We start from the raw sequence: 14,710 nt of genomic DNA, 5'->3' as shown, positions 1-14,710 counted from the left end.
TTTCCTTTCTCTTTTGAAGCTAAAGAAAGTTCAGTCTCATTTAACCAGTAAAGAGTTTGTTCAGACTCAGTAAGCAATCTAATTAAAAAGCCCAATTAAAAGCATCAGTTTTTTTTTCTATCCCTAATTCTCAACCCTTATCCACCTGCAGAATTTTCTAAGAACAGCTCAAATAAAGTCTTGTCCCTACTTAAAACAAGGAGGCCTAAAATCCTGAGAGAAACTCACCCAAGTTCACCTGATGTGAAGTGGAGAGCTGGTGGGGCTCAAAGGGCCCTTGCTTGTACCTAGCAATGGGTTCAGGTTCACAGGGTGGGCTTCTTTGGAATCCTGCTGACTATGACAAGTAAATGTCAATGTAAGAAATGTCCAAACCTGTAGAGAATTTTTGTTTATTGAAGTCAAACTGAGGACATATGCCATGGATCAAGATTTCAGATGCTCCTCCAGAACTTTCACTGTGGTACATAGTCAAAGAAATGGGTAGGAAAGTGAAATAATTTGAATACTTTTTAAAAAATCCTCATCCAAGGATATGTTTGTTGATTGGGGGAGAGGGGGGGGGCCAGAGACGGAAACAGACATCGATCTGTTGCGTCCTGTAAGTACCTGCAACCTTTTGGTGTAAGGGACAATGCTCCAACCAACTGATTTGAATACTTTGAAAGGAGAGATTAGGAAGAGACCTAGTGGAAGTATTAACTGGACTAAGTAGTAGTATAGAAGGTAAAAAGGTCACTATATATATATTTAACTTTTTATATACTTTCTGCATGTTCCCGACAGAATGTGTTTTCCTTGTTCCAGTATTAAAGAGGCATGTTATAGCTTTTTAAAAATCAGATTTATCACCCAGCAGGTGTGACTCAGTGGATTGAGCATCGTTCCATGGACTGAGAGGTCCTGGTTCAATTCTCGGTCAGGGCACATGCCTGGCTTTCTGGCTCGATCTCCAGTAGGGGCGTGCAGGAGGCAGCCGATTGATGTTTCTCTCTCACATTGATGTTTCTCTCTCTCCCTTCCTCTCTCTCTAAAAAATAAATAAAAACATATCTTTTTAAAAATCAGGTTTATTGAGATATAATTTATAGCCAGTAAATTCACCCTTTTTAAGTGTATATAGTTTTCACAAATGTAAATGATCATGTAATCATTACATCAGGATATAGACAATTTTCATCACTCCAGAAAGTTCTTTCCTTCCCCATTGTATAGTAAGTTACCTCCCCAACCTCTGGAAAATACTGTTCTTATAGTTTTGCCCTTACCTTAGTGTTGTATAAGTGGAATCATACAGTATGCAGCTCTTTGTGTCTGGCTTTTCACCTAGTGTAATGTTTCTGAGAGTCATCTGTGTTTTTGCTGTATCCCCAACTTCTGTTACCGAGTACTATCCCACTGAATAAATGGACCACAGTTATCCATTCATTACTTAATGAATATTTTCAAGTTACCAAATTGTTTTACTATTTAGAAGACTCTGAAAGAATCAGTTTTATATGCCAAGTTAAGATCATTAAAATATTCTTTGATCATAATTATAAATCAAAGAAGTTCTGGTAAAGTTCTGTAACATTTCAGTAGTGTTATTATTACACAAATATTTGGGACTCTGTCATCATATTATTTTGAATGAAGTTTCTTTTACTGGTTTGTGATTCCCAGTGCCTAGCACAATGCTTTCATAAAAGCCTGTCAGTTGAATAATCACAAATCTTTATTTCTGATGTGGATTTAATTTTCAGAAATTGTCAGGTTATATTAGAATTATTGAAGAATATGATTGAAGTTAAAGTTATTTTTTGCAAAATGTATTTTAGGTAGAGTATAACATATCAAAAGATGTTTATATTAATTTATTTATTAAAACTCCTTTTTTTAGCCCTAGCAGGTTTTTCTCAGTGGTTAGAGCCGTCGGCCCGCGGACCAATGAGTTGCGGGTTTGATTCAAGACAAGGGAATGTACTATAAGGAGGCCTATATTGTTGGAGTGGAGTAGACAAGGGGGAAAGTAGTAGAAAAGAAGACAAAGAGGTAGTAGTGCCTAATTATGTAGAACCATTCAAGAGAAAATAATAGAGGAGGCAACTGAGTAAAAGTCTGGAGGTCAGGGAAGAGGGCCTTTTGATTTTTCAACCATTTATGGTACCTGCCCCACCCAGTCTTTTCTAATTGGCAAAATGGCAATTTTTCAACTCTACAAACTCCTTTCACATTTATCAGTCAGCATTCTGTTATTTTTTTTTTTTTTTGTACAGATAGAGTGGGAGGGAGAGAGAGGAAGAGAGAGAGAGAGAGAGAGGGAAACATCGACGTGAAAGGGACACATCGAGTGGCTGCCACCCGCACGACCAACCAGGGCCGGGGACAAACTGCAACCAAGGTACATGCCCTTAGCAGGAACCAAACCCGGGTCTCTCCGGACTACAGGCGGACACTCTAACTGCTGAGCCAAACCGGCCAGGGCAGCATTCTGTTATTAAAAAAAACAAAACACACACCAAAAAAGCCTTCTCTTTTTCCATTTGTCAACAGGACTCGTTCTAGATTTACTCTGGATTATTATCTGTTACTGTATTTATGTATTTGGACAATCAAATAGTCCTATATTTGGCTAATGGAAGTCCCTTCAAGCTTGTTTCTTTTGACATTCCCCTGTGGATACCCCTCTTCCCCCCGCCACACACACACAAAGCACTTCTTTACTTTGAGGCTCGACGATTTTCCAAATTCATCATATACCTTACCTGCCTCAATCCTGTAATCAGCCATTTCTCTGAGGAGCCTTGGCTACTTTGGGTATTAGAATGGTGTGGCAGTGGGAGTCTTAACTGCTTAGTATATAGACTTTCCTTATCTTCCTGCTTTAAATATTGCACCCTTTTCTTCGGCTTTCCTTGATAGCCCTTAGTTTAGGGGTTTCTTTAGTTCAAAATACCCAAATAAAAAACCTCTAGTCTTCTGCTAGAGGGATAATTTGACTATTTTTAGAGATGGTATCTAGGCAGACTAAATGTTTCTTACTTTTTTTTTTCCTTTTTATGGTAGTTATCTTATTAGACCTTTACTGTTATTGAAATGAACTTCTGTGAACTTATCTGAGATATATACAGTTATGATGAGGGTAAACAATAAAACAATTAGAAAAACTCAGAAATTTTAATAACCTAAAGAATTTTAAAGAATATGCTAGGAGAGGTTTTGGTAGTACCACAGTTCAGGTTGAGTGGGATGTAGTTTTATGGAAGTCAACCAAGTAGAAAACTTAACTGATTGTACTATATTTTTTGTAAAGAAGAGCTATTGCTGTATCATATGTAGACTTTCAACCTGCCTTGTTTTCAGCCCCATTTATACCTGATAAGTATTAATGAATTACTGGTGGGACACCACAAAATGGTTGAGTCTCGAAATTGTTACACTGAATAAAAACAGTAAAGCATAAAGGAATACGTACTATCTGATTCCATTTACATAAATTTATTAAAAATGCAAACAATAGCCGTGGCCGGTTTGGCTCAGCAGTTAGTGTTGGCCTGCAGACCAGAGTGTCCTGGGTTTGGTTCCTGCTAAGGGCATGTACCTTGGTTGCAGTTTATTCCCAGCCCCTGTTGGGGTCGTGTGGGTTGTAACCAGTCTGTGTCTCTCACGTCGATGTTTCTCTCTCTCTCTTCCTTCTTCTCTCCCTCCCATTCTATTTGAAGATAAATGCAAAAATATCTTCAGGCAAGGATAAAAAAAAAAAAGCAAACAGTAATACAGTGAAAGAAAGCAGATCCTCAGACTACTTAGAACAATAGTAAATTGATTAATTAAATTACTTACTTGGTTCTTCAGATAGTGTATATGCCTCCCTTCCTCCAAGAAGCTTTTCTCAATGACTGGACTCTATTAAAGATTTCTGAATATTTGGCATTCAGTTAAATTTATAGTCATTATTGTATTTATGAGTATTGAATGTCTTTTATGTATTTCTGTGTTCATAATTATTGAACATGGTATGTGCATTGTCTTGTTTTTAATTTTGATGTCGTTCCAACACACTTACCTCCTACCATAGTCCTAACTATGATGCCCAGCACATAGTGATTCAAAAAATGTTTAACTTGTATACTTTAGCCAGTCAGAACTGGAATTTGCTGTCTTAATCTTAAAATAAATTGTTTCAGCCTGGCAGGTATGGCTCAGTGGTTGAGTGTCAACCTGTGAACCAAGAGGGTCCATGTTTCAATTCCCAGTCAGGGCACATGCCCAGGTTGTGGGCCAAATCCCAGAGTGGGGCATACAGGAGGTAGCTAGTTGGCGTTCTCTCATTGATGTTTCTATCTCTCCCTCTCCCCTCCAATCTCTAAAATCAATAAAGAGAGAGAGAAAAAAATTGTTTCATAGGCTAAAAAACACTGTGGAGTTATATTAATTTTGCTAAAGAAACTGATAAGGAGATAAAAGATTGATGCTGATAAGGAGGAAGAGAATAAACAGTAAACCCTGGAAATACAATGTGTAGATTTTCTTCAGGTAATAAGTTTACTATTACACTGATGACTTCCTGTACTCTATCTGGTAGACGAAGACATAGCGTATGTGATGTGATCCTGTTATATTTTAATTCATTTATTGGGCAAAAAACAAGGATATAAGATATTAATTTTATATATTCTTATGAATAATGTGAAACACTGAAGCAAATAGTTGACATTTTTACTAAATATTTACATTTTGATGCAGGCAGTTTCCTCTAACATAGGTCTGATGTAATGTTCATTTTATATTTGCTTTCCATCGAAAGTTCTCCTGACTGTTACTATCAAAGACATATAAAAGCCTACAAGCTAATTTGAGATATTTAGGAGGAAATGTTAACAATATTTTGTGATAGAATATATCTTGTTTATAAAATTTAATGAAATCAAACGCTTCATGGTAAGAATTTACTTTTGAATAATGGAGACAGGAAAACATAATAAGTGTCTTTCGTAAGACTTATTTTGGGCCTTTTTTTATTGTGCTTTCAGTAGCGTTCCCGTAATTAAGCTAACTAAATGCATTTGATGAAAAATATTCACTCATTCTTTGAAAGATGTTTGTTGTTTGTGTCAACTCTTTTGTAGGAATGATGAATGAAATTTAATGTTTGGTAACTAAGCCCTTGTTGTGTTCTTCATCTGAGACATCTTCAAAAAAGTTATTTGAGTAGAAAAACAAAAGAATAACGAGTGTCTCACCAGCCAGAATGGGTATGTTTATGTTTTTGTTGTAGAGTATGATACTTCTAAGAATATAATTAGTTTTCTTTTTCATTTTCTACTTTTTCTCCATAGCCTCACGATTTTGATGAATGTCGATTTGATATTAGTGTAAATGATAGCGTTTGGTATCTTCGTGCTCAGGATCCAGATCACAGACAACAGTGGATAGATGCTATTGAACAGCACAAGGTAGGGTTTCCAATGTCTACCCATCTATCTCAAGACATAATGTGTGTTACTAAAAATTGTACTTGTTTGGGTGGTAAAGATTAAAGCAGTACAGAAGTAAATTTTTGAAATAATTTTATTTCTAAGCGAATTTGCTATGATAAATATTTTTAATTGTTAACTAAAACAAAATATGCCACTTTTAGCAGAACAAATCCCAGTTTTTATATTTAGTATTTGTTTCATAATAAATGCCGTTCATATGATCTAGGTAAAAATAATTTTTAAAATAACATTGGATTGTAAAATTCTAATATTTAAAAACTTCAGTCCAGCCAGTGTGGTTCAGTGGTTGAGCGTCAACCCTTGCACCAAGAAGTCGCTGGTTCATTTCTTGGTTAGGACACGTGCCCAGGTTGTGGGCCCGATCCCCTGTGGGGGCATGCAGGAGGCAACCAATCAGTGTTCTCTCTCATCGATGTTTCTATCTCTCTCTCCCTCTCATTTTCTCTCTCTGTAAAATCAATTAAGGAAAAAAATAATTAAAAATAGCCCTGGCCGGTTTGGCTCAGTGGTTAGAGTGTCGGCCTGCGGTCCGGAGAGACCCAGGTTCGGTTCCCGCTAAGGGCATGTACCTCAGTTGCAGTTTTTCCCCGGCCCTGGTTGGTCATGCGGGTGACAGCCACTCGATGTGTCCCTTTCACGTCGATGTTTCTCTCTCTCTCTCTTCCTCTCTCTCCCTCCCGCTCTATCTGAACCAAAAAATGGAAAAATGTCCTCGGGTGAGGAAAAATGTCCTCGGGTGAGGATAAAAATAAATAAATAAATAAATAATTAAAAATAAAAAACTTCAGTGTTAGGGTTATCCGTAACCATTTGGATAAATTCTCAGTGTAAACATTTGCAAATCATTTTTTATAAATATGAAGCTATCTAATAATAAGGCTTTAGAAAGAATTTTCTATATAAACATGTCACATTCTTGTCTTTTAAATTTAGTCTTTGACTTCTGCTGTGAATAAGTGGTAAGTAGATTAAAGAAATGTATGATAATAAAAAAATAGAAAAATAAAATGTATTTATTGAAAACAAATTTTAAAAAAGAAATATATGACATTGATAATTCTGCATTATTAACTAATTCAGTATACCATGGCAAAACAAGGGATAAGAAAAATTATAAATTTACCATGCCACTCCTGAGTATGACTTCAAGAGAACTTTTCACTTGTTCACATACTTGTCTGTACTTGTTCATTTGGGTTTCACAGAGTTGTAGTTGAAACACCTGTTTTGGTTGAGAGGTGCAAAACACATACACACAAAACAGGAAAAACCAGTCTGACCTGGGATACCAAAGGCATATTCCTGATATTGATCATGCGTTAGTTTTGTTTCATTATTGATTCTGAATTTTTCCCAGCCTAAAGAAAACTGGCTGTGATGCCCATCTTTTTCTCTCTGTTTTAGCTTTAGTATTATATTGGTTTTACATTTTTGTGGCCCTGGCTGGTGTGGCTCAATTGGTTGGAGTGTCATCCCACGCACCAAATTGTTTTGAGCTTGATTTTTGGTCAGGGCACATGCTCAAGTTTCAGACTCAATCACCAGTACTGGGTTTGCAGGAGGCAGCTGATCGATGTTTCTCTCTTTCTCTCCCTCTCTGTTCCTCTCTCTCTAAAATCAATAAAAAACATATTTACTAAAAGAAAAACATGTTTTTAAAAGTTATGAAGTAGATTTATAAATTTGCCAATCTAAAGAATGCTGATTACTTACATTTAGTTGGAAATTGTTTTTAAAATGATAGGTTTCTTGCCCTGCCCAGTGTGACCCAGTTGGTTGAGCAGTGTTCTGTGCACTGAAGTGTCGCAGGTTCGATCTTCAGTCGGCGCATAAAGAAGGCAATCAATCGATGTTTCTGTCTCTCTCCTGTCCTTTCCCTCTAAAATAAATAAATAATAAAAATTTTGTGAATCTTAATTATCTTGGTATTATTACTTTAGAAAAGAGTCTAAAAATGGGAAACAGTATTCTATTATTTAAAAGAAAGATGAGAATTCCAGAATCTTATTGTTTTGGAGCTTACCTGAAATCAGACACTGCAGCCTGTGCCAAGTATAACATATGTGACCTTGGGTATGATAAATTCACCTCTTAGTGTATGTAAGGAATACATGGGATAATATATGTAAAGTTACAAGAGTGGCTGATATATCTTTCCATTTGTGACATAGTGGAAAAAAGAATGGGTTTGGAGTTATGATTAAATTATACCATGTTGTTTCTGGATGAAGAGTTCTATATTCAGTGAAAGTTGCTAAATGTGCACATAAGGAGAGTGGTCTAGTTTGTGAATTGAATCGGGGTCAGCCCTCTTAATGATTAAAGATGTTAAGTACAACTAATTTTCTTTTTCTTTTTTTTTTTATCCTCACTCGAGGACATTTTTCCATTTTTTGTTCAGGTAGAGTGGGAGGGAGAGAGAGGAACAGAGAGAGGGAGAGAAACATCGATGTGAAAGGAACACATCGAGTGGCTGCCACCCGCACAACCGACTAGGGCCAGGGACAAACTGCAACCGAGGTACGCGCCCTTAGCAGGAACCGAACCCGGGTCTCTCAGGACCGCAGGCCGACGCTCTAACCGCTGAGCCAAACCGGCCAGGGCTCTCTCTTTTTTTTTTTTAATCCTCACCTGAGGACATTTTTTGTTCAGGTAGAGTGGGAGGGAGAGAGAGGAAGAGAGAGAGAGAAACATCAATGTGAAAGGGACACATTGAGTGGCTGCCACCCGCACCACTGACCAGGGCCGGGGACAAACTGCAACCAAGGTACATGCCCTTAGCGGGAACCGAACCTTGGTCTCTCGGGACCACAGGCTGATGCTCTAACCGCTGAGCCAAACCGGCCAGGGCTCTTTTTTTTTTTTAATAGTCTTCACCTAAGGATATTTTCCCATTGATTTCCAGATAGAATAGAAGGGAGGGAGGGGGAGAGAGAGAGAGAAACATTGATGTGGGAGAGAGATATCAATTGGTTGTCTCCTGCACTACCCTGTCCAGGGCCAAGGGTCAAACCTGCAGCCCAGGTACGTGCCTCAGGAATCAAACCTGAGACCCCCTCAGTCGGAAGGCCGACACTCTTGACTGCTGAGCCAAACCGGCCAGAGCTAATTTATATATTTTTATCTGAGATGACTTTTAATCACTTGATTTAGATTACAGGGCTGGTTGTTTTCTGTTTAATTAAGTATATTTTATTTTGCTTGTTTTTCTTAGTAAAGCTGAACCAGAATTTTTTGTATGCTCCCAGTTTGTATTTTTTTTTGAGTGAAGACGTGTATATGAAGCATGTATTTCTTCCCTATCATTGATTTCTTTGTTTCTTTGAACAACGGATAGATTCAGAGCCCTGTGACTTAAGCTGAGATAACAGATTTTTGGTGAATTTAAGTTCTTAAAAAAAGATTCAACAGCAGGTTCCAGATATACTGTAAATGTTTCTTCTCTGATTTCTAAAGATAATTTATTCATGGACAAGAAAGGAGGAATCATTGTTAATTGTTATTCTTATTACTACTTAGTTATTTAATTTTAATGTAAAATATATGATATGTGCCAACTAAGCAACATATCAGTGAAAATTTAAATTGCATGTGAATTGTAGAAATAAATTGAGTTATTAAACTAACATATAGGAGGGAAAAAATTAAAATACTATCACCAAATATAATCAGCACATTTTCACTTTTTTCATAGACCAGGAATAAGGAGGTAGTGAGATGTTTTCTAAGTTACTGAGTATCACTAAAGAATATTGAATGTGGAACCTAAATATTTTAATTTTACTATTTAAGCATGCATTCCTGTATTGCTATTCAAAATTAGTATCAAATTGTTAAGGCGTGGTGGTGATGATGATGATGATAGGAGCTCTACTCTTTATTGAGGATCACCAAGTACTATTTATTGTTTGTACTTCATGTGCTTTATTTTCTCCCTGCTATCCTAATAGGTGAGAGAAATGTTTTACAGAAGAGAAAACTGAGGTTCAGATTAAACTTAAGGACTTGCTTGAGACTTGACTACCTTTTAGTTCATGGATTCTTAGGATTCAATTTTATGTTGATTCTGCTTTCTATTATTATTTACTGTTGGTAGACTCTGAATATTTAAAAATAATTTCCATAAGTTGACCTCCTGCAGGTTAGAGTGTATCATCTGAGTTCTACTACCATATATATATGCATGACAAATATGAACTCATCTTTCTGCCCATGGATTGTCAGAAAGCATTTTTATTGTATTAATTAGTGTTTGAATACTGGGGTCTGGCAAATATGGGATTGAATTTTGGCACTGTTACTTAATAGCTACGTGACACTGGTAAAATACTTAAAGGAGGAAAGATGACAGAATGCAGTATGTGCGCCACCACCTCCCCCAAACAAAAAAAACAAGCAAGCAAAATAACCCAGTTATGATAAACCAGGAGTGTTGTACTTTAAAGTTGACCTGGGTTTCCATCATTCCAACTCATTCAATTCTTGGTTACTGTCTCATTGCTCCACCTGTTCTTATTATGATTGGACAGGACACTTAGAATAATAGATCTGTCTTTTTCTCTTCTAACGTCATCAGATGGGCCTTCATTGTCTTGTTTTACTTAATAACTTAAATCTGTCAGAACTTCCCTGACAGATTTAAGTAATTTTCAATATTTGAAAGAAATTTGAGGTTTTTATTCTTTTCCTTCCCAGGAGGCTCAATATAATAACCTCTATATATTAGACAATCTCTCTCTCTCTCACACACACACACACACACACACACACACACCCCACCCCCACCCCCAACAGTTCGATCTTACAGGATCTCTTTGACAATACATAATGTAGTGATGATGATAATGATAGCTAATATTTTGAGAACTGATGTATGTCAGATATGGTGAACACTTGACATAACATCTCATTTTACTCTCAAAATCTTGAGAGTGTAACATTATTATCCTATTTTAGATATTAGGTTAAGTAACTTGTCCAAGGTTAAACTGCTAATTAGTGAAGGAACCTAGGTCTATCTGACCTGAGAACCAGAGCTTTTGGGCAGCAAGCAGTTCTGCCATGCTATAAGTATGTATGTATTTGAAATATATTTTGTTGACTTAAATTGTGGGCTTCTTGAATCACAGTACTCTCATTTTTATATGTTCTTCTTATCTCTAGTGTTTATTTTAGACGATAAGCTCCTTAAAGGTTCACTTATTATACAATTTCTTTGTAGTAATCAGCAAAACATTGGGCACACAAATTTTCCAGTTGCAATAATTTACAGTATTGTAAAACAGATTTTATGGGCAAAATATATGATTTTTTTTTTAAATTTTAATCTTTATAGTGGTGTTAGAATAATTACTACCAGAAGTACAATGGAGAGTTCTTTATTCTCAATCTAGCTTTGTTGTTTTGTCCTTGGTATTCATTCCAGAATAACTTACTCATTACAAGAAAAGTTTTAAAAAGATCATCCCATAATATAAATTTTCTCAGTATATTAGAAAGTGCATAATTCATTGTGACATTAGACAGTGGCCCCTATGGAAGAAAGATATTTCTGAGGTCATTCTTAAATTAAAAGTATCTACTTAAGTTTAAAATTTAGAAAGGGACATATGTATACCAGACCAGTAATTTTATTTTGAAATAGTGTTCTGGCTTTATTGTGTGTAGTCCATTCATATTCTACATTTCTCCTTGGATCTAAGGCAACACTAAATAAATGCCTTTTAAAGAAGTGAGATTTTTTTTTTTTGTTTTTACATCTCTTGGCCATTTCCCATGTTGTCTTGAGGTCAAATGAGATGGTGTTTGTGAAAATTATTTTATTTTTATTTTTTTTATCCTCACCCGAGGACATTTTTCCATTTTTTGTTCAGATAGAGCGGGAGGGAGAGAGAGAGAGAGAAACATCGATGTGAAGGGACACATCGAGTGGCTGCCACCCTCACGACCAACCAGGGCCGGGGACAAACTGCAACCGAGGTACGTGCCCTTAGCGGGAACCGAACCCGGGTCTCTCTGTACCGCAGGCCAACGCTCCAACCGCTGAGGCAAACCGGCCAGGGCTGTGAAAATTATTTTAAAAGTAAAAGCTGTGCCCTGGCCAATTTCACTCAGTGGTTAGAGCGTCGACCCATGGTCCAGAGAGACCCGGGTTCAATTTCCACTAAGGGCATGTGCCTCGGTTGCAGTTTGTCCCTGGTCCCGGTTGGGGTCGTGTAGATGGCATCCACTTGATGTGTCTCTCTCACATCGATGTTTCTCTCTCTCTTCCTCTCTTTCTCCCTCTTGCTGTGTCTGAAGGTAAATGCAAAAATTTCCTCTGATGAGGATAAAGTAAATAAATAAAAGTAAAAACTGTGTGAATGTAAAGTTAAGATGGTTGTTTTTTGATCACACTAATACTTTTCTAGTAAAAATGTATATATTATCAAAGGGCCTTGGTGAGTATTTTCTATATAATTAGTTTATCAAGGAAATGTCATAAGTCATCTGTTGATACTGTTATTTAAGAGAATTACAGGATTATGCTTAAAATCTTCTACAATTATGTTTTGACTAAATACAGTTTCTTTTACCATGAAAGAAATTTACTTCTACTACCACTACCACCACCCTAAAAAAAAAAAAAAAAAAAAAAACTAGTAGAAAGGCTCTCCTGGCACTAGCAGATTTAGGAATCATATTGAAAAACTTAAGTTTTATTGACTCTAACAGAGTTTGTACTAATGATGACATTCCTTTATGTCCATAAGGGAGCAACCTTATTAGATCCTGAAATTTTGATGATCATGGACCACACAGACTTTTCTCACATTTTGGAAATTCTCCAAGACGTGAGGAGTCATAGGAAAATGCACAATTAGGGAGAAGGAATCCAAATGGTAATTTTTACAGATGTTGATTTTCTGTAGTGGGTATTTTTAGGCAGTTGTTTTATAATTTAATGTTTATGGATTTGTTCTTACCCTTTGTGAAAGCGCCCACTAATTCATATGTTGAAGCATCATTGAATACTTTTAGAAGAAAGGTTTATTCTCAGCCTGAGAAGTTTAAGGATTTCTGTCTGAGGAAATAATATAAGAAAACAATTTTCTAAAGTAATTTATATATTTTACTTGAAATGAATTGGGTGTGAAAAAAAGCTTCTTACTAAAAGAGTCTCATGATTGAGCCATGTAAATGTACCTAACACTCATTTTCAAGATCTTTAAAAAATTGTGTTGCTCTTGCCCTGGCCAGTTTGGCTCAGCGGTTAGAGCGTTGGCCTGCGGTCCGGAGATACCCGGGTTCGGTACCCGCTAAGGGCATGTACCTCGGTTGCGGTTTGTCCCCGGCCCTGGTTGGTCGTGCGGGTGGCAGCCACTCGATGTGTCCCTTTCACATCGATGTTTCTCTCTCTCTCTCTCTCTTCCTCTCTCTCCCTCCCACTCTATCTGTACAAAAAGATGGAAAAATGTCCTCGGGTGAGGATAAAAAAAAAAAAAAAAAATTGTGTTGCTCTTTGCCATAACGAAAAATTTTCCCCCCATACTACCCCAGAGTCAGCTTGATTTGGGTACTTTTCCTCCAATTTTAGCTCATTTAATAACTTAACTTTTGTGTTAAATTTGACATAACCTTATTAGAAAACTATTTTAAAGTAGCTAGGTGGCAAAATATGCCTATTACTTCTTAGCATTTAAATATCAAGATTATGTAAAGTCATTATCTCTTTGCCATTTTTAATCAACTGTAATGTAGGAAAATTTTCTTAATGGATAACTAGGTTCTTTCTATACTTGTTTGATTTATAAATAAATGATTATCATATAAACTTAGCTTTGCATTTTGAATCCGATTTAATTCATAAAGGTTTAAGAATGCAAATATAACTTTAAAGTACTATTTTTAGTGCATGTTTTATGTAAGTAATTGTATGAGATCAGTGGATTAGAACAAATTTTTCATTTATTTGCATCATGCCATGTTGATGGAAAGAAAATGGAATCAAATTTTACAATAGTCTTTGTGTTCTGTAATAAAGATAATTCAACTGTTTTCTTATATTCAACTGTCAAGGGCTTTTAAAATAACTTTTTGTCACCTGCAATTTTTGAAATCTGAATTCACCTGAGCCAACATTTGCACTTTGTGCTTTCATAGTTACCTAAATACTTAATTAAAAGTGTATCATCTTGCCCTGGCTGGTTTGGCTCAACTATTAAGTGTGTCAGCCTTTGGACTGAAGGGCCTTGGATTCGATTCCTGGTCAAAGGCACATATCTGGGTTGCAGGTTCAATCCCCAGCCCTGGGCAGGGTCTTGCAGAAGGCAACCACTCGATGTGTCCCTCAGATCACATCGATGCTTCTCACTCTCCCCAGCCCTCCTTTCCACTCTAAGTAGCAATGGAAAAATATCCTTGGGTGAGGATTAACAACAATAACAACAGAAAATTAAAAGTATATCTTCTTGAAAAGAGGGAATAGATGTCAGTAATTTATAGAGTTCAGCCAGGTTCTTTTACCTGAGGAAGGTCTTTATCTTTTATTTTTATATATATGTATATAATTTTTCTTTATTTTATTTTATTTATTTATTTATTTATTTTTTATCCTCACCCGAGGACATTTTTTCCATTTTTTTGTTCAGGTAGAATGGGAGGGAGAGAGAGAAACATCGATGTGAAAGGGACACATCGAGTGGCTGCCACCCACACGACCAACCAGGGCCGGGGACAAACTGCAACCAAGGTACATGCCCTTAGCGGGAACCGAACCCGGGTCTCTCGGGACCGCAGGCCGATGCTCTAACCACTGAGCAAAACCGGCCAGGGCTCTTGATTGATTTTAGAGAGAGAGATAGAAACATTGATGAGAGAGAACTTTGATTGGCTGCCTCCCACATGTCCCCCACTGGGGATCAGGCTCACAACCTGGACATGTGCCCTGACCGGGAATCAAACAGGTGACCTCTTGGTACATAGGTGAGTCACACCAGCCGGGCAAAGGTGTTTTATCTTTTACCAGGATGGTAAAAGAGAAATCAGAAACTTTTACATGGAACAGTGAAGAAAGAAGATACTAAGGTAGCTAATCATATTAACTATGTAGTCAATTGAGATATAACTTGATAACATTTTTTAAAAAAAAAAATAGAGGAGTCCTACAAATCAGTAGGAAAAGTTCATAAAACTTAATTAAAAATAAAAAAGCCAAAGACTTGCACTGACACTTCATAAAACAGGAT

At 36.7% G+C, this 14,710-nt stretch overlaps 1 protein-coding gene across 4 annotated transcripts in view; it reads left to right on the top strand.

Annotated features, from left to right (window-relative positions):
- Positions 1 to 14,710, top strand: part of CERT1 (ceramide transporter 1) — a 94,478-nt gene that overhangs the window by 12,588 nt on the left and 67,180 nt on the right. For 3 of the 4 annotated variants that reach the window (XM_036278893.1, XM_036278895.1, XM_036278892.1), the window contains exon 3: positions 5,322 to 5,438. In XM_036278893.1, coding sequence (XP_036134786.1) covers positions 5,322 to 5,438 — 117 coding nt within the window. Of the gene's footprint in view, positions 1 to 5,321; positions 5,439 to 12,249; positions 12,365 to 14,710 lie in introns of those variants that run through there. The other variant, XM_036278894.1, reaches the window with a different exon arrangement.

The sequence above is a fragment of the Molossus molossus genome, unplaced genomic scaffold (assembly GCF_014108415.1).
Source record: "Molossus molossus isolate mMolMol1 unplaced genomic scaffold, mMolMol1.p scaffold_m16_p_3, whole genome shotgun sequence".
NCBI lineage: Eukaryota > Metazoa > Chordata > Mammalia > Chiroptera > Molossidae > Molossus > Molossus molossus.
This window is presented reverse-complemented; position numbering and strand designations above follow the sequence as displayed.